Genomic DNA, 20,410 nt, shown 5'->3' with positions numbered 1-20,410 from the left:
ACTTCTGGGACGAAGGGTTCAGGAAGACCGAGTCAACTTGCATGTAGTTTTACATGGACCCTGTGTCCTTCTAACAAAACATGCTCTCACAATTTTTCTGCCATTTCCATGTGTTGTGCTCACTACCCAGCTTGAACCAGTGGGGTGCACTGCCTTTACAACAACCACAGAATGGTTTCATCTCAGCTGCCCGACCTCAGCTTTAAGCTGCACCATAGTAACTTTTACCTGAACTGCTGTGGGCTGGGTCGCGGCGTGCAGGTAAAGCAACACAGCTGGTAATACCTGGCCCAAGTGGCCTCGGCACGTCTGCACATGGACAGGATGAGTGCAACTCTGGAGATTCTACTCCGGAGATTCCCGGGTACAACCGGCATGGCTGGAGCGCTATACGCCGTTGCCGCCGCCGCCGCCGCAGGAGCAGGCGGCAGAGAAGCTTGGTGATGCGAAGCAGCGTGAACCTCCGTGAGGTCATGATGTGCAAGCGAGGTTAGAACCGGTGTGATCGTGTGGCTTTCACCGACGCGTTTTCGGAGCAGCATAGCTTGGTGTCTGGCGTGCAGGCTGCAGGGCAGTCTATTTTGGTGGCATTGACGTGTGGGCTGTGACAAGTGTCAGATGCAACACAACCCTGGCCAGACGTTGCAACTTGCACTGGTGCTAGTAGTCTGTGGGCCAAAGTTTGGGTGGATGTTGTTCCAGGCAGGCCAGTGGCTTCTTCGCTATCAATGTAGTGTGGCAACATGCTACACTGTGGCAGAGTGAGTGCCGAGTCATTTCAAGGCAATTGTGAGACATGTTCCCTCTAAAAGTGGATGTCTACTCAGCTGGAACCTGTACTGTGCTTTCCATGCCTGCAGTAGTTCCACAGGAGAGAGCAGTTAGTGTATATGTGTCACTTGGCTATACCACCAAGCAAATTTTTTCATAGAGCGAGGGGGCCAGGGATCTGCACCCACTGGTTATGCTTTATGAAAATGCTTGAGGAATGCTTCTTGATTAGTGTGAGAATAACACTCACCATTTCTATGTGTGTAGTTCTACTTGTAGTCATCCTGCCTCGGTGCCAGGCTGCTACAGTATATAGTAGTGGCATGGGCCCATATTTTTACTGTAGTCGGTGCATGTGTGAAACGGAATTCGTATCAGTTTGTATCAATTACTTGTGCTAAATGTTCTTGAGACTTATTCATTGACTCTGCAAGTCTTCTAACTGCCACTAGGATCCATTTCTTAAAGAAGGAAAAACTGCACTTTGCAATTTTAAAAAAGAATAACGTACTTCGTCTTACTATTTGATTTTCATCTCACCTTGTAGCTAAATTGGAGTAGCAGGTTATTGTTATATTTATTCCTGGCCGTCATGGCACACATCACCAGCAGCTTCCACATGTAGTTTGGCACCCAGCTCCTAGCCACCAGCAGTTGCCGTCTGTCATCAGCGGGATTTTACCATGCCACACTTCACATAAATGCCATAAGTAGTTTCATTGAGAGCTATCTGCATTTATATTCCCAGCGTGGCACATTTTGGTACAACCTCTTTGGCAAAGATGTCGTGGAATAAAGGAATCTTCGCCATGAGAGTGGAGTGGAAAGCTTGTTTATTCTTCAGAGCCCTGATCAGTCGCATCCGTCGTGTAGAATGTTCTATAAACTAGACACTGTGCGAGCCTCCTCTCGGGCCACGCCTGTCGTCCTCTTCAACCAGCACATATTTTAATAGATGTGTCCATGTGCAGGGACAGTATTCAACATGTGATCATATTGCTGTGTGGACATTTCAAGCCAGGGACTGCAGATCTTAAGATGCATTTTAAGTATGCAGACCATTTCTCTTCTCAGAAGCAACTAAAATGACTTTGGTGGTATATTTCAAACACCATAGATTAACTTATTCACTATATATGTGTATATATATATATATATAATAATTTCTTAGTCAAAATGGCATTTTAGCTTGACGGTTAATAGGTACAATGCCGTCTTGCTATGGTGTCATGATCAGCATTGAAGTTTTGCTGTACTCGTGGACAACTTTCTTTGGCAATGAAGGGAAAGCTAGAGGGGTGAAGCTTCTACACTGTGTTACTACGCCAAGTAGTCCAGCAGCATTTGACAGCAGAAGAGAAACGCAGGAAAATAAGCAATGTTTAACACTCACTGATGTATTTTGTCTTTTACTGTTATAAATTAATGTTTTCTCTTCCCCAGCTTAAACTGACATGGATGAGAATGTAGAACCTTTTTCAAGAGCGCTCTTGCACGTGCTTTTTTTTTTTTTTGCCTTTGTGGCTTTCCCGTTGTTGGCACAGGGCATGTTCATCATCCTCTGTGTTTATAACCACCCTTGCCTGTGACCACCTCTACACTCTTCAGTCTTTTTTGGGAGTAACAGCACTGGGTAGAAGCTGTCTTCGTGCAGTTGTAGTACAGTTCAAGAAGTTGCGTACATTGCATTTCGGCAATAACTTTCTCCAGTCATTTGAGACAAGTTGATTGTGCTGACCAAAATTATAGCAGCAGCTTGTGGCAGAAGTTGTGTGGCAGTTGCCAATAAGCTATCTAATTAAAAAAAATCATGCTAAATAAATTTTGAATTAACTTCAGCGCACATACTGCAATTGCAGAGCTGAAGCCACTTAATAGTCAAGGCATGCCTTTGAAGCTAGCACCAGTTTCAAGATATCCCTCTGTAAGCTGTAAGCGAAATATAAATTTGTGTTCCATGTAGTTTTGTCCTATGGTCTTTAACCCTTTTAGGCGCCAATGAATTCTGTTGATTGAAAACTTACTTTCACCGCATTTCTTGCATATTCAAAATAATAAAAAGCCTAGAGCTACGGAATAGATTAAGAATTTTAAATTCTTTAGCAAGTTTTGTCAAGTTTGCAGACTATGGATTCCATGCGAAAACTCACTACAGGAACATTACATACAAGAACATCAACTATTTCATGTCAAGCAGCCTTCAAAAGCACCTATCTAGGCACTTGAAAATTATGCCTGGTGCAACACACTTTGAAATACAATGAAAGGAGTGAACCCACTACATAGGACGACATACTTGCACCGAGCAGGTACAGACAACTGTCTACCTTCTCACTCGTTTTACGAAACCATTTCGTCATGCCCATTATTCAAATTTGCCGCACAATTCCAATCGGAAATATTTCAAGAAGTATGCGACAAATTTTAAATATTGTTACTTTAATCAGTGCTTTTGCTGTTGACGCACTTTACACACTTTACAATGACACACTTTACAATGATACACACGAAGTGCCAGTGCATTTCTCTGCCGTGTTTGGGTACAGATATCTCAAAACCAACGCCAGTTTCAGGATTCCTACTAAAGTGGACAGGCCAAGAGCACTGACTGGCTTTGATTCTGCTATTTATGTTCAGAAGCTTAATTAAAAGTCAATTAGTGAAAATTGGCTAGTTTTTGGTGACTGTCACACAATTTCTTATACTATCCACCACTGCTATGAACTTCGGCTAACAAAAATTATCCTTCCTCAACCCTCCTGTTTTTAATAATTGCAGACAGTTGTCACTGAAACAACACATACATGCAGTCCTTAATTTTAATTGGGCTTAATCATTGTTCTCACTGCACAGTGTGAGTGTCGCATTCATGCCATAGTACCTTGAACATGTTTATTGTCTCTATTCTTTCTTTGTTGTGGTGCAAGTTACTACACCATACCACACGATTATTGTACATCAAAAGATCACGCATAGCAAGTGTGAAGGCTGGGGAATGCTTAAACTTATTTTTATTTGACGCTGTAGTTGGTCTCATTATGCTGGACCTTGCACCATCAGCTGCCATGTGTTAATTAACTCACTGTCAAACTTACTAGTGCCCACTCCAAGAGTGCCTGGTTGTTGTACCAAAATGTCCGCACCCTGGGATCCTCTTGTACCAAAGAGGTTGTCCCAAAGTGACCTGCAGTACAAAACTGTATGCTGAAAAAATGCCCACTCTACATGTATGAGTTACTTTAATAAAAGGCGGAAGGCTGCTTAATCACAGCAAGGTTGGTTTACTATATTATAGGAAAAGCCTTGGTTTCACTGCAGCAAAGTCCAACTGCTCTTGCCACCGCACTGCCTGTTGACGCTGCTCCACTGCATGTACTTTCTTCTCTGTTCTGCTGTATCTGCATGCGTTTTTGTTTCGGAATGCTTGCTTCTCTTTTTAGTGCACATATTTCTCTGTGCTCCCATGCATGCACCTTTGTTTCTATGCATTTGTTTACCTTATCATCATGGTGCTTTGCTTATGAATGCCTGATGCTTTGTTTAACTCAAGCTCTATCACAGCACAAACTTAGAATGCTGGTTAGGTAGCTGTGGCTGGCTTGTTTCACCATAGTGCTCTTTGTGTCATCTACAGATGATTTGAAGGCAATTTAGGGTTGTTGAAATTGAACTACCGTGCCCCATCTATAAAGGGGATTTGCTGATGAAGTTAGGGGGGGGGGGGGGGGGGTTGTAAAAGAGGCAGCCAAATTTTGAGTGGCCTGCAAATGGTGTATTTGCATGAATATAGCAAGAGTTTTTTTTGTATTTTCTAGAAATATCGGCCTGAGAAAGTACCTCACGTATTCAGAGTATTACTTAGAATATAAGAGATTTTTTCTCCTATTTTGCTCCAAATGTGCAAGAGCTCGGCTTATAGATGACTCAGCTTTGCGGGAAAGCTAACTTCTGGATGGCAGGAGGCAAGATTCTAATCAGCTTTAGTGAGAAAGCTTATCGAGGGAGATGAGATCCAGTAGCCTGGTTCACTGCAGCTACCACGCCGATGCGCATTGATGCGAATTGCTGTGCATATTGAACTTGCACACACACACATCTGCTCCTCGAGACAGCACGTCGCATTTCTGCTACGTTTTAGCATAGGACTGCGAGGTATTTGTCACTGTGATGGGCACCTGAATGAGCACCAGTGGTCTCACATGGGCTTGCATTGCAGTAATGGACCATGCTATACAGCTTCATTTGTTTGCGATGTAAGTGTAACAGTATTTTTTCTGAGTTTTCAAAATTCTTCCCTCACATTATATTCATGCAAGTACTGCATTATACAATGTCGTGCAGTGTTCTGCTATTGTGTAGTTTGGTGAACACTTAAGCTTGCCCATGAAAAATCATCTCCTGAAATGAGCAAAGTAAGATGTTTATTTTTATGGGGATTGATAATTACAAAAAGAAACATTGCGAGAACTATTTAGAATTGCACAAAATGAGCAAAATATGCTTCTTTAGAGTATGCTTTAGGATATAGTTACAATTTGGCAATGCACCCAACTACACATCATACAGATTGCCTGGCATTTCATGCATTTTGCAGTGACAGCTGATGAGAACTGCAGTTTATACAGTACAAAGTATGCAGTATAGAACCCCCCCTCCCCCCGAAATTTGTGTATGACATGCCAGGGCAGGTTTATTGGCATGCTGAAGCACTATGCATGGCATATGGTCAGAACAAGACATTCTGTGTTGATAGTTTTGTCACAGGCACAAAGTGTGCTTGTGTACTCGCATTTTCAGCTCAGAAGTGTAACAATTTGATAGTTTAATGTATCCCATTAGGATGTCAGGTGTTTGAATTAATTTGCTTACTTTGGAGATACATCATTCCATCATGAACATGCAAATTTCTGAGCCATATGGAAGATGTGTGTGAACTCTCGAGGCGAGCTTGTTACTGTACCACCTGTTAATTTAAAATGCATCGGCATCATAAAATGAAATCATCATATTGCAAGATAGCATACTGCAAGCTTTATTATTAGACACACATTTAATGATTTTAATGATTTCAAATTCTTCTAGTTTGTGCAAAAATAGCTTTTTCGTCTGTTGGTTTGTTTCTAGTTCATTTTTTTTTTTGGCTTGGAACTACTGCAGAATTTTCTAAACATGGGCTCTACACAGCATGTATGCACATGGTGTCTATGCACACACCACACCGCTTCTTGTTTGCAGGCTTTCCAACTTCAGTCCTGGTGTGTGTTTAGGTTATCTAGAGCTAAGACACAGAACTAGTGGATAATAGCAATGCATTGGGAGTTTGGTTCACTTACATAGCTAGCCCTCACATCTGAATGCTCAAAAATTTGTTGCAAGTGCCCTCAATAATATTCTGACACAGAAACAGATATTGGCCAAAGTACTGTCATTTTGTTATTCTAGCTTTATCAGGAAAACAAATTTGTGTGAACCACAACAAAGCAAAAGTATGGCACCTTTTTTCTCTGCAGCGAGAAGTCTCCATGACGTTTCCTGTTTGCCAAGTTATTCTTAGTGCACGAATTGAGTAAAGCCTGCTGCTTCCCACAATCTGGCTGGCCACACTGTGTAGTTGCTTTAGAATTCAAATCCTCGAGTCAATCATCAAATATGTTTTTTCATTTTCCTTGAATTTGCTTTGCTTTTAACATGCATGCCCTTGCTCTTGGTATTTACCTCTGCTTGCACTTCTGGTTTCTTTGGTTTCTGGTTTCTGCTTTCTTTGTTGGCTTGCTAGCAGTGTAACCTCCTTGCATTGTTACATAGATGTCAGTGTAATATAATCAGAAGGTGAGTACCAGTTTCAGAGAGACTGCAGGACTTGAACACCATCTCCAAAGACAGCAAGCTTTTGTGCCAGTGCCTAAAACTAGGCCACACTAGTATGTGCACTATTGCGCATGATGGGCGCTAATATGTACACCATAGAATTTTGCAGTTAGCAGCAGCATAAGAAATGTCAATTAGGTCATAAGCCAAAGTTCTGTTTTTCATCGATGGATACAGTGAGAAGCAAATGCCACCTTCAAGTGTGGAAATGTGCAGTGTCCATTACCCCTTTCAGTGTCACTGACATACCGGTACATTTCCGTGTTTCTGTCCCGGCATGCCACTGATGTACCAGTACGTTCTCCAGTCAGATGTGCACAGTAGCATGAAGTTAGCGCCTTTTGAGGTAGTTCCACCATGTGTTGTATATTTCTAGAAGCATATTTTCTCTTCTATCTAGGTTTGCTCAGTCTGGATTATTGTTAGCACGCTGCAGAATGCGCCCCTTCGTGTGCGTGGTGGCAATGTGCAGGGCACGCATCTGCAGATGGGAGGGGTGGCTCTTCGGACTTAGCACACCGCTACTGCAGGAATTTTCCGCTCAAGTATTCACACCGTAGCGCAAGGCCACCACTTTGGTGTGTTTCTGCTATCTGTCGTACGTCTATGGAAAGTTCTTTGTTTTTGTTTTTACTCTGACACAGTGGCGCTATTGCAGAAGTGTGCACCTCAGAACAAAACTAAGTAGCAGGTGCAAAATGAAAATAGAAATGTGAGCACCATAATAAGAGTGGACTTTCCATCATCCATGTCATTTTATCCCTCTGCATAACCGAAAATAAACCGTTGTGTTTCTTTTATGATAATGTGAGAAAGAAATCAGACTCTGAGAGTGCATCACCTCTGAAAAAACCAGACACTGAAAAGGTTAAGCCAGGTTCTTTTCTGTGTGTATGACAACAAACACTTCACACAAGGTGGGAAGGGTTTGTAATTTAAAAGCCTTTCCATATGATGCACCTGTATAAATTTTCAGATAGCTGTCAGCTAGGGTTAACTTGTGTAGGTCAACACTAGTGAGCCACCATAATACTGCTCACGTGGAAGCACAGTAGTAAAATCAGGGAATGCTGGCAGTTCACCAGTAAATTTGCCGATCCACGAAAGCAGACAACTCGTGCAGGGAACTGAAACACCAAAAGGTTTCAAGTGGTTCATATGATATATTTCCGTGTGCACATCACGTCTAGGGCGGGGGGAATGGATTGATGTGTAATTTGGCAGCCATGTAATGCATCTGCCCACCTAGAGTAGTGTGGTGCTTTGTTTGTTTTAGTTCTTGCACAGCAAGCATAGCGGTCTGTGTGAACCCTTTTCCAAAACAACACGCCCCTCAAAAGCCAGGCGCCTGGCAGGGGAGGGCTGCTTGTACCCACCTTACAAACCGATGGGTGTCCAGTGGTTGGAGTCGAGCCACCCACCTCCCGTGACAGCTGGGTGCCTGACTTACTAGGAACATGGATTGAAAATCCATTCTCTAAATGTCAACACTTTATTTCCATTCAGCACAAAACTGCAAGGAGGGGACATAATGGCTGCTAAAGAATAGGAAGGCAAGGGCTTTCCTCTTGTTGCATTAACTTGCCCTCATTGCTTCGTTGGTGTGTTAATCCCTCACACAGTGCATTCTGCTGTACATTGTTATGCTGCTTTTGTCAGGTTTCTTGATATGAAGTTTTGCACCTCATTATTACCTCAATTATACTTACAAGAATATCCTCTGAGCAGCATGAAGCAGTGTGCAGAGTGCATCTTTGCATGATTCTGATTGTATACTGAATGATGATGAAATGTCCTTGCCTGTAACTGCCAGCCTCTATGGACAGCAGGACACGTGTAGCTCACCAATGAAATGTGCTGCAACTGTTACTGATTTCTTCTGGGGTGCATTGTGGTAATATTGACTGTTAGTGCACCACACACTAGGAGAACACCATTCTCGGTGTTTCCTTGAGTGCTGTTTAGCATCCGCCGGCTGTGTTGTTGTGCCGCCAAGCACGAGGTCACAGGTTCGATTCCTAGCCTTGGCAGTCTTATTTTGAATGCAAAAATACTCTACTATGCTTTCGATGTGCATTAAATTGAAATCATCCAGAGCCCTTCACTAAGGCATATCTCATAGCTCATGAGTGTTTGGGCTGTTAAACCCCATAATTTAAGTGCTATGTAGTGTAAATGGGATCGTTATAGGCTATAACGATCACATTTACACTACATAGCACCTAAATTATGGGGTCATGAGTTTACACAGTGGGCTGTAACTTATAGCCCACTGTGTAAACTCATGACTACATTATCTTTTATGAGGAATATGCTGTATGTGCTGTACGGGCACCGTGAGTGCTCCGAAGCAATTTTCTTTTGTTCACAGTGTCGATTGACATGTCTACAGAGCTTTCCAAACTTGGAGCTACTAACTGACAAGCTCTTATAGAAATATGCAGTCACAATGAGGAATGAAATCCTATACATCACATGGTGGCCATGAAGAGCTGTGACCAATGCATGTAAGTATACATGGTGGCCATAAAGAGCTGTGACCAATGCATGTAAGTATGGTGTGTGAAGTGATTCCAAGTTTTCCACTACTGCTCATCTAGAGGTTGATCATAAGCAAGAGTTAGGTTGGTCATAATGCAAGACATCGTAAAGAAAGCTGCTTTGTGAGACTTGCGAGTGATGAATTTGTTTTCTTTTTGGTTAATGAGCTTTGTCCTTCTCCTTTCATGCAGATGAAAAAGGCCCTGACCTGTGCTCCGCCAGTGCCATGGATGCCAGCAGCGACACTTAAAGCTGCCACGGGACCTGAGTAAGTGTCAAGTCACTGCACTATCACTACGGAAGCCAGGCTTGCCAGTTTTTACATTGTGGCCCTTGAGGAAGTTCATCAAGGAGAGCTGCAGTGGTGAACATCCAAGTTTTTATCATGTGGCTCAGTGTTTGGTGTACCCACGCTTCTGTTTCCATTTTACATTTCTTTTTGACTCTACAAAAACAACCAAAAGCAGTAGTCCATGGTTATACCCCGTAGTAAAACCATGGTAGATAACACACCCGATTAATGTTGCAATTATTCTGTAGCACTCAGAGAAAGGCATATTAGTGAGATTATGTACAAGACTGGTATCTGCAGTTTAATAGCAAAATTAAAGAATATAAACTACACAAAACTAAAATATTATGATGGTGGTCACCATGAGATCATGGTGGGTTGCGAGGCCTGATGGGCGATGAGCCACCGAGGCCGATTCCACTGCCACATGCTCAACGTCCCTTTTTAGAATGCCTTATTCACCCAGCCGTGACCTTGTTTTAGGCCAAGCCAGGCTCAAGGCAAACCATACCTTTTATATCCCTGCATTCCCATTATCTCTCAGCACCATTTAAGAAAACTCGCATAGGATGGTGGCACTAGGTTTCCCTCTAGTTAATATTGCACACACACGAACAGCTGAGATAGGAGGCTGGTGCAGAACGTATTGCGCAGACACGCACATTAATAAGGGTGTCATGAAAAAGATGTCAGGACAGGGATTATCCAACCTTGTACAATAATCGCTGGAAAATTTTTAGAGTAGCACAACCAGGCGGAGCATGGCGGCAGCCTCCCAAGACTATGGTCGTGCCATTTGGGGGGATTTACGAAGAATAAAATGAGCTCGTCAGTGACCGTTGTGGTGTACTGGGGAACTCAAATGCACCGTAGTTCAATGCAGCCCCGCTTTTCGTGGTTTGCACCTGCTACTTGACGAAGAAGAAAAAGAAGTTGTGCTTGATTGCACATGCCAGAGAGAACATCGGTATAAACTCAAAGACGCTTTTCTTCTTGGTCTAATGTACATGTTACTGGCAACGAACGAGGATGGCCATCATAAAGAGGCTTGGGAACCAGTCATGGCTTATCAAGTGGCAGAAGAGTGAAGTGCATCATCACCTGGACCATATCAAAGCTGTAGTGAAGAAATCCACAAGAAGCAATGCATCCCCATTCGCTGAGGAACAAGGTGACCAAAACAACACACTGCTGACACCGCACACAATCAACTCGGCATTGTACCACAACTGCACAAACTTTTGGGACCTGCGCCGAGTGCCTTCTTTCCGAGCCTGGTCACAGTAAAAGAAGTCTTGTTTGATTGCACTTGCCAGAGAGAACATCGGAATAAACAGGAAGATGGTTTTCTTGTAAGTCTAATACCGTATTTGCACGAATATATTGCGAGCTTTTTTTTGTTCTTTTTTTCTTTTTTTCACCTTTTTTTTTTGGAGTGTGGGGGGGAGAATTTGCGGCCTCTAGACGTGCCTTGCGTTATATATTCCCATTCATGACACTGTTACAAATGCGAGCAGCTAGTCCCCACCGCAGTGAACGGACAGGCGTCGACCAGCAAAAGACGTGCGTTTATTCCAAACACGTTAACTTACAGAAAAATGGGGTGGGGGAGAAGGAAGGAACAAAGTAACGAATCATGCGCAGTGTTCCACCACAACTGCTGCCTTGCAGATTGTCACATTTCTCTTCCCTTAGAATCCGTAACGCTCCACGGGTTTTCTTTCACGGGTGAAGCGATTCAGCTGGGGTTGAACATCTATGACGTCCACTGGCGTTTCCTGAAGGGGTGCGTTTCTATCACTGGACTGCGTACTGGTCTCCTCCATGCCATTGCTTGGGACTGCAGCGGATTTTACGTCAGGCATTCGTTTGCAAACCTAGTCTTCATGTCGGTGAACGACACCGTTGTCCGTCTCTACAGACACCACTCTAGAACATGCCGTTGACTTGACCTTGCCAGGGGTCCACTTGTCTCCAGTTTCGTAATTTCGCACATACACAGCATCACCTGGCGCGAACGTCCACTGCACACACCATCCATCAAATTCGTCGGGGGGGGGGGGGACTGACAGGTTCCTGGAGGGAAAAGATATATCGTTTTGTCCAGTTTGTAACCCAGAAGCAATTCAGAGGGTGAAAACCCGGACTCTTGTGGCGTGTTGCGATAATGGCATAGAAGTCTCGCTAAGATGCGTGCAGGGCCATTGCGCCTGCCTTCTTCAAGCCGTCCTTTACAGTGTGTACAGCACGTTCTGCCCGTCTGTTACTCTGAGGGTGATGGGGGGGGTATGCATATGAACGATGCCATTTTTTCTGCATAAACTGAACAAATTCCCAGCCGATGAATTGCGCACCATTATCTGAGACAACAGTGGGAGGTAACCCAAAACGACTGAACAGAGTACGCAGGGCTTCGACTGTACTCCGGGATGTTGCCTGGGACAAGGGAATGGCTTCTATCCATTTACTGTGTAGCCTAGACCATCTCTCATGCGTTTCAGGTCAGCTTACTGGTTCTTGTACGGGTGGCATTGGCAGTGCTTCGACGCAGTTTCTACAACTCAAGACGATGCGGTGAATATCTTCATCTAACCTAGGCCACCAGAACTTCGACCTCGCAACCGCCTTCATGGTAGAAACCCCCTGATGAGCAGCATGCAACAACTTCCAAGAGCCTCGTACGGACCACTGCTGGCACTACAACCCGATGGCCCCTGTACAGCAACCCCCGATGAACCGAGAGCTCGTGCTGCTTGATTCTCTTGGCCAACCATCGACGACATACCTGTACACCACAGAAAGCATGACCTCAATCGATGTTAACGCTTGTTCCTTGACAGGAATAGCCGGCTCGTCTGACTGGTGCAGCATGAGCACGCAGTCCGTTGAATCTTCCTCGGCGCCAACTTTGTCCTGCAAAGGTTGAGGCAAATGACTCAGTGCATCAGCGGTTACCAGTTGTGTACCGGGCTTGTAATGTAGATGATACTTGTAAGCACCAAGGAGAAGCGCCCATCTTTGAATTCTTGCTGTGGCCATCATAGGTGTTTGACGGTCTGGTCTTAGCAAGCCCAGCAATGGCTGGTGATCCGTAACCAGACAATTCTCGCTCAAGTAGGTTATCTTGAAACCTTGTGACACCAAATACAAGTGCAAGTGCCTCTCGCTCAATTTGAGAATAGTTTCTTTCGGCAACTGTCAACATTTGAGATCTGAATCCGATAGGTCGCTGCTCACCATCAATGCAATGAAAGAGAACGGCACCAATGCCATAAAGCTATGTGTTGCATTCCAACAGGAGTTCACGGTTCGGATTGAAACTGTTGCCGACTTGTAAGAAATTCGCACTGGTAGTATGCTGAGAACTGGAAGTTTTCCAAGATAACAAGATAGCATGATATGCGATTCCTGTAGTGGCAGCCACTACCAATGGTGGGCTTCGTAGACGTCTTTCTGTATAACACAAACTGGAGAGCTGGTGTCAATGTCCATATTTACTTTCACGCCATTCCACTTGAAAATTTCTCGTAAAGATGGAACCAGCAGCGAGCAGTGCGAGCCTCACTGTCGCTTTCGGCACTTGCGCCCTGTACCATCATGGTGATCGTTCTGTTCACGGTTTTGTGCTGCCTGTACATCCGAGCTAAATGCCCTTGTTGGTCGCGCTTGAAACACCTACGCTTGCGTACCGGGCAAGTTGCACCGCGGTGACTCGGAACTACCACAGCACTTGCACTGCTTTTCATTTCCACGCTGTTCAACCTTTCCATATGTAGACTGGTGCTCTTGCTTCATCCTTAAAACATTTCCTTGCTCTGACGACGTTGTGCCCATACATTTCGCGTCTCTTTCTGCATTTTCTGCTGCTAATGCCAGTAACTGCGCATCCTTCAGAGTCAATTCCTTCTTTGCAAGCAGCTGCATTTGTAGATTCTTTGATTGCACTCCGTATACAATCCGTTCCCTTAGCATCCTGTCCCTCATAGAACCAAAGTTAGTATTGTGCAAGCCTTCGAATTTCTACCATGAACATGTGCACTGATTCACCTTCCTGCTAACATTGGCTGAAAAACTTGAAGCTTTCTGCAATTTCATGCGGTTCAGGATCATAGCAGTCGTTAAGTGCCTTCACAGCTTCATCATACTTTTCGGAGCTTGGCTTGTCTGGCGTAAGTCTTTCACATAAGGTATCGATTGTCTTCAATCCAAGTGCGGCTACCAACAATGCTCGCTTCTTAGCTTCATAATAGGTTTCAGCTTTGATAAGGTAAGACGACCACTTATCTCTGTCTTCGTCGAACTCTGACAGTGCGTGGCTCATGGTGGTCCGTGGGTCCATTTCATCGTCGTGCGTGGGTGAAATCCTCGTCGTCACTGTTACAAACGCGGGCGGCTAGGCCGCACCGCAGTGAACGGACAGGCGTCGACCAGCAAAAGACGTGCAAGTTTATTCCAAACACATGAACTTGTAGAAAAACACGGTGGGGGAGAAGGAAGGAACAAAGTAACAAATCATACTGCGCAACCGCAACTGCTGCCTTGTAGAGTGCCACAGGCCCGAATACTATAATGCTTCTTTTTCTACAGCAGCTGCATTGAGCTATACCATTAGGCACCACTGCTATCGCTACTGCTAAAGGAGCCCTCCTGCACTTGCCACTGCTGCAGCAAGCTGCAAGTTGCCATTGTGCAATGCACGCATCTCTCTTTTCATAATTTTGAATGCTGTCAGTGCCGCATCGATGTGGTTACAGCAGTGTTGTACAGGCCTGTCAACAAGCGGTCTATGAAGTCACGTAGTGGATAGCACACAATCCGTGAAAGGTTTTGTTTTCTATTGTATCGCGGACATTTCTGCAGTGCTGCCTTGGTGAATGTCACGGAGGATGCCGCCGTTCTTGCTGACAGTAACAAAGACGTCAGCACTAGAGATGTAAGCAGTTGAAAAAAAAAAACATTGATAATTTCGGAAAGAAACAGGTTTTTATTTTTTTCAACCAGGATAAAATTGAAAAAATAAGAGCTTCCCTGTGGACGTTTTTTTAAAGGCTTTTGCAAGGGAATTTGGTCAAAGGAGATTTGGAGTCTGCAAAGCACCTGTATCCATCCACGTGGTGGCAAGGACTTTGCTTCAACCATCCCTTGAGCCCACTCGCCTGTTGCATACTGCAGATTCCCCTTTCTTTTGCAGCGTCTGAAATAAGCTGGTCTGAGTTTTGAAATGTGTACACCAAGCTACGCAACAGGCTTGCAGGGGATCACGTGCAAAAATTTGTGTACCTGCACTCGAATCTCAATGTCCGGAAGGCTTCGTCCGCTGCACAGCGAAGCGTTGCCGCCTCACGCGGAAGTGAATCGGACACAGATTAATCCAAATGTCGGTCTTGAAGCTTTGATGTGAAATCAATGCCTTGACGTGAAATCGTGCCTAGATTTTGAACCTGGAAGCTCTGCTGGCACATTTGTGATGCAATAATGCAACAATTATATTCTTTTCAGTGTTAAAAAAATAAATGTTGGGTTTTTCGTAGCTCTGTGCTCAATTGTCTTTTTTTAATTTTTCGTACATTTCTGAAAAAGATGTGAAAGAAACCAGTTTTTTTCACGCCCCTCAAAATTTAGTGAAATTTTACATCTCTAGTCAGCACTAATTCTTTCACTTCATTTTGCGACGGCAGTTCGCAGTAGCAATGAGTAAAGCCCTGCGGGCATCCATTTTTGTGTTGTTTCCCGCTTCTTCAGGGCATCATTTTGCGTTATAATCATAGCATATATATTTTTCTTTTTCTGAGAGACAAAGTATCCCCTCGCGTTATATTCATGGTTGCTTTATTTACGTGCAAATACGGTACATGTTAACTGTAGTATGAGCTCATTGGTTTTTGACGGTTAAATAGCACAGGAAGCGAAGACTGGCAGGAGAAATGCACTCACCACAAAGCACTGTAGTGTGTGTGCATTCCTTCAGCCTGTCTTCATTTCCTCCACTGTTTTTCTGTCAAAAGCCGTGATGAACCAACTAACCCAACGTCACACGTCTGCAGTGAGAGCTTTGGTGTTCTTCAAATAGAGTGCTTAGGACAGGCCTTAAAAGAGTACCGACATGAAAAGTTTGTGTCCCGTTTTTTATTTTTCTGGTAGCTTTCGACTCCATAATAAGGGTATGAAGCCTCGATTCCTCGAGAGTGACCCAATAAATTATTTAGCATCTGCTATACAAACCATTAAAAATTCGCGTCAAGCACAGTGCGGCTTCGGACATGAAAAGGGAGACTCATTACATCGCCAAAAGTGGTGTCGGCAGTGGTCACATGGTTTCACGAACAGCTGACTGGCATACTCTTAGCTCGTCGGTCAGCTCAGTGGGGTGATTTAAGGCCGCACAATGACCATGTCCTTTAAAGCTGGCAAATTTCATTGTCTAGAAATCAAAATAGCATATTTCATTGCTCCATACAGAGGACAATATGTACAAGAGTTTCTCATAAGCATACATTTACGTTGGCACTGTGTAATATGAGGAAAGCGTGCAGATAGTCTTGGAGACAAAAAGTGTTCATATTAGTTCTTTAATCTCATGAGAGTGCCTGAGTAAATGTGAAGCTCATCTAAAATGTAAATTATTTTTGCCTCTATGCATACGTTCAAATTTAGTGAATCGTTTGTGTGTTTATGTGTCAATTTATATAGAAGCATGGTGTGAATAGCCGTATGTGAAACACTAGTAAACTGCAAAGCATTAATTCACTGCATTACACTTTTGTCCCAGTGCTCTCACATTGTTTTTACTCATGAGAAGGATGAAGTCAAGGAACGATCTGGCAATCCTCATATGCAGCATGCACATGTGTGCTCATAGGACTTGCCGAATATACTTTAGAGCAAAAGTGTACATCCTCTCCCCCGGCATGCTAATCATGACTCACCCATACGATTCTGATTTATGCTAGCCACATCATTCCACATAGTGAACTGATAATTACTCCATCACAGCTAGTGTAGCATAACCTGGTAATGAGTGTCTTGATTATGTGACTTGAAACAACATGGTGCCGTGTTCTGTGACATGCAACAGCGATGGCTGCATCGAGTGGAATAAGCACAATACAGTAGAACCCCGCTGTTACGTTCCCGGCTGATGCGTTTTCCCGGCTGTTACGTCATTTTTGGCCGGTCCCGGCACAGCTCCAATAGAACCCAACGCATTGGTAACCCCGTCGTTGCATCACAACTGTGGGACCCTCCCCGCATCATACGTTGCAAACTGCCACCCCGCGCTGGCCTGAGCGGCCTATTTGACTTTTCATGTCGCTTGGCTTGGTGGCTTGACGATGGCATTGGCCGCCCAAAGTGCCGGGGGTGCACCTATGACATATTTTCGGTTTCCGCCAGCAAAAGTATAGCCCTTGAGATCCGTATTTGCTATCTAAAGATGGTGTCTATGACGCGTTGTGGCCCTAAAATTGGTTTTGGCCAGTGTTGTACACGTTCCTCTAAAACAGGAACAAAAGCTCGTTCCTCGTTCCTTCCCAATCTTGGAACAAGTTTCCGTTACAAGTTCCTTTAATGCGAAAGGAACGCATTCCAGTTACACTTCGAACATTGGAACGTGTTGTTACATTAACGTTAAATTAGATTTTTTAATTAAAATATAGTGCCGGATAATCCTGAGGCGAAATAAAGTGAGCAATTTATAGAACTCACATCGAACTACGTATATTATACGAATTTGAAAATTGCCAGCAGCAGATTATCTGGAGATAAAAAGAATCCAAATAAACACTCCTAGACGAATTTTTTCAGTGAGCACTGGACATTTTACAGACATGTCTAACTGCAACTTCAGTGCTCATCTATTACAAGTGCAACACATATGGCACTTTCTATTTCGGTCTTCAAATGCGCAGTTAGGATACTGCAGATGTGCAAATAGACAGTTGCTCCCATGCACCAATATAATTAAATTTCTTGCACAAGAAACCGCATCGAAAGGAACAATACATAGGCTTTTAATGAATGCAGATTCAATATTAAAGTATGAGTGGGGAAAAATGTCCAGAATACATATTTGCAACTTGGGAAAGTCCCGTGTTTGAACTTAGCAAGATTGCATCTCGATGTTGGTATCCGACAGACCAACCCGTTTTTTTGTCAGCACTTCGTTGGCAATGTTGAAGAGCTGTTCCATCGAAGAGCTTGAGGGTACTGAAATGTTGTACTTGAGGAAACGTTGGTTCAGTCCCTCAAAGTTCTTAATCTGCGACAGCGGATAGTCAACTGGTACCAGCATGTACCGCGACAGCTCGTCCTGTGCCTCGGCTAGAAGGGTTTGGTTCTCGAAGAACGAGAAGGAATTCTTCGGCCGCGGTCGAGGTGGTGACATCTTCGCTAGCTGGTTTGGTCACCGCAGCCAGCTCTTTTTATGTTGATGGTCGCCTGGTCTCGCATAGAACTGTCTGGGATCCATGATGGCTAAAATCTTGGGATTAGGCAACTGGTGACAACGAGCTCGTGCTTTCTTTTGAGAAAAAATTTTTTTTTAAAATGCACTATAATCACGTAACAGGCAAGCGGTAGTTCTTTGCGCCTCACGAGGTCGCCCATCAGCCCTGCATGATGTGCTGCGTACATGCGTGCGTCTGTTCAGGGTCGTGAAACATTTACAGAAGGAACGCCGTTTCCTCTGCCGTAAACCTAACGAGTTACCGTTACAGTTCCACCGACCCTTAACGGAACGGTGGCGTTCCTCTGTTCCTCCTAAAAGGAACTAATTCCAGGAACGCCATACTGTACAACACTGGTTTTGGCTCATAGATGTTCCGTGTAAAGTCCAAGGGCGATAACTGCCGTCGCCGCGCGCCGTATGCTGTATGTGCGAGTAAAAGTGTGCAAGGGGAGCCGACGACTGCGTCTAAATCTCTCGCGCGCAAGAAAAGAAAAGCAGGGAGGAAGCGCGCCTTCTTCCGTTGCGCTTGAGGTACCGGCGAGGGAGCGAGAGGGGAGGGATAGCGGGCGGCGTAATACTCTGGCATCAACTGCGTACTGCGCGGCAGCGCTCGGTCCGTATCTTGAAAGCGGTTTGTGTTGGGTGCAGAATGTTGTTGTTGTTGTGCAGAATCCCGGCCACGGCGGCCGCATTTCGATGGGGGCAAAATGTGAAAACACCCGTGTACTTAGATTTAGGTGCACGTTAAAGAACCCCAGCTGGTCCAAATTTCCGGAGTCCCCCACTATGGCGTGCCTCATAATCAGAACTGGTTTTGGCACGTAAAACCCCATAATTTAATTTAATTTTAGAATGCTTGTTAATATAGTTAGCATATAAGCGAATGTTTACAAGTTTATATAGACAATAAAACTACTATCCGTACTTTGTATAGCTGTCTACTAATTTGCTATCACAATCGATGCTTCAGCTTTCGGGCGAAACCAACTTTTTTTTACACGTAAGAATTAAAATAATATTGTGTGCAGTTCAACACTGCTCTCATTTCTCAATTTTTGCTGTTTCTGGGCTCTTGCGTTTCCCGGCTCTTACATTTTTTTTACAGACGCATGAAAAGCGTATCAGCGGGGTTCTACATAAAACTTTGCTATCTTGTTTAGCACTTGCTTTTGTGATATCGAGTTACATTACGGAGCTTCTATGAATGTATGTAATGGTGACTGAAGCACTGCTCATAATGTTTGACAGCTTACTACTCCCTCTGTACATTGAGATTGATATCTTTGATTTTGTACATTAAAAAAGTTGTTTTTGCTCATAGGATGCCTACTATGTAGCAAATTAATGCCACTTCAGTCATCCTCAGAGATATGCATTGTTACGATTTACTTTGTGTTGCGTGTTTGCCTTCTGTCTGCACAATGCTGATTAGTTTGTGCGACTTATTGGTTGCTGCATTTCCTTGCTTCGCAGGTCAGAGCTGCCACTTGGCCGCCGTTCTTGCCGACGGGTGAGAAGAGGGTCACTGTGGTTTCGCATGGATGCTCAAAAGAATATTTTTGCACTCTTGTGTTCTCACTCGCAGTCTTTCTTTTGTTTTGCATTCTACAAGAATAAATCCAGTATTCTTGCACATTGCTGGGCAGCTACTCGCGCACTGGACAGTGGCAAGTGCGACACTTTGATGACGTTGACATGTAAGCTGGTGTGACGCTGCGGATGGGAAAGGAGGCCATGGGTGTAACCACTGATCTCCTCTAGGGGGAGTGAATTTTAGTGGAAGTTAGAGTTAGTGTATAGGCTCCCAGGGAGCCTATGCAGTAACTCTAGTGGAGGTCAGTGGGTGTAACATCGTACAATGAATATGACACATGAGTTCTGCAGAAGCCTGGAAGATGGAGGATGGTTTATGACAGGACACATTGCTGGGCAGCTACTCGCGTACCCCACTGTAGCGCACAGCGACAAAGGAAACCCATGCTCCGTATGGGTTATCACACTGGGTTCTCTCTAATGCCATTTAAGGGTTCCGCGAGCAGTCGGAATGAGTATAACCTCATCCCGTTTTTCGCCTTTCTCTTCCACAACTTATCGATTTAGAGAAAAATTTGCAGTGCATTTTGGGTTTAACGAAGTCATTGCACACCACACCTGCAATTCGGTATGTTTGCGAGCAGCGCGAGACCCAACGCGGCAGCAGCGCGCAAGACTCGTTCGTCATTGTACGATTTGTAACAGCTTGCGAGCCCACGCTGGCCGCACTGAGCGCTTTTCAATTCGCACTCGCGAGCGCAGTTTGTAACACGTGAGGAGGAATCAACCTGCAAGCTGAGAGCCACTTCCAAGTTTAGCGCCATCTGCCTGGTCAACTCTTGTTGCTGACGGTAAAATATTGACGGACACGTGGGGCGCGATCACGCATTTTATGCTTAAAGCGTCGGTGACGGCAAGATTTTTTGGTTAAAACTGGTTTGCTACCGCACTGCGTAGGT

General features: G+C 44.4%; 1 protein-coding gene across 6 annotated transcripts in view; it reads left to right on the top strand.

Annotated features, from left to right (window-relative positions):
• LOC119437380 (uncharacterized) overlaps positions 1-19,551 on the top strand; it is an 87,742-nt gene extending 68,191 nt beyond the window's left edge. For 5 of the 6 annotated variants that reach the window (XM_049660487.1, XM_037704406.2, XM_037704409.2 and 2 more), the window contains 3 exons: positions 262-489; positions 9,372-9,448; positions 19,392-19,551. In XM_049660487.1, coding sequence (XP_049516444.1) covers positions 262-489; positions 9,372-9,430 — 287 coding nt within the window. In that variant the 3' untranslated portion in view covers positions 9,431-9,448; positions 19,392-19,551. The remainder of the gene's footprint in view (positions 1-261; positions 490-9,371; positions 9,449-19,391) is intronic. The other variant, XM_037704413.2, reaches the window with a different exon arrangement.
• Positions 19,552-20,410: the final 859 nt, after the last annotated feature.

Source organism: Dermacentor silvarum, chromosome 1 (assembly GCF_013339745.2).
Source record: "Dermacentor silvarum isolate Dsil-2018 chromosome 1, BIME_Dsil_1.4, whole genome shotgun sequence".
In the NCBI taxonomy this organism is placed as follows: Eukaryota; Metazoa; Arthropoda; class Arachnida; order Ixodida; family Ixodidae; genus Dermacentor; species Dermacentor silvarum.
This window is presented reverse-complemented; position numbering and strand designations above follow the sequence as displayed.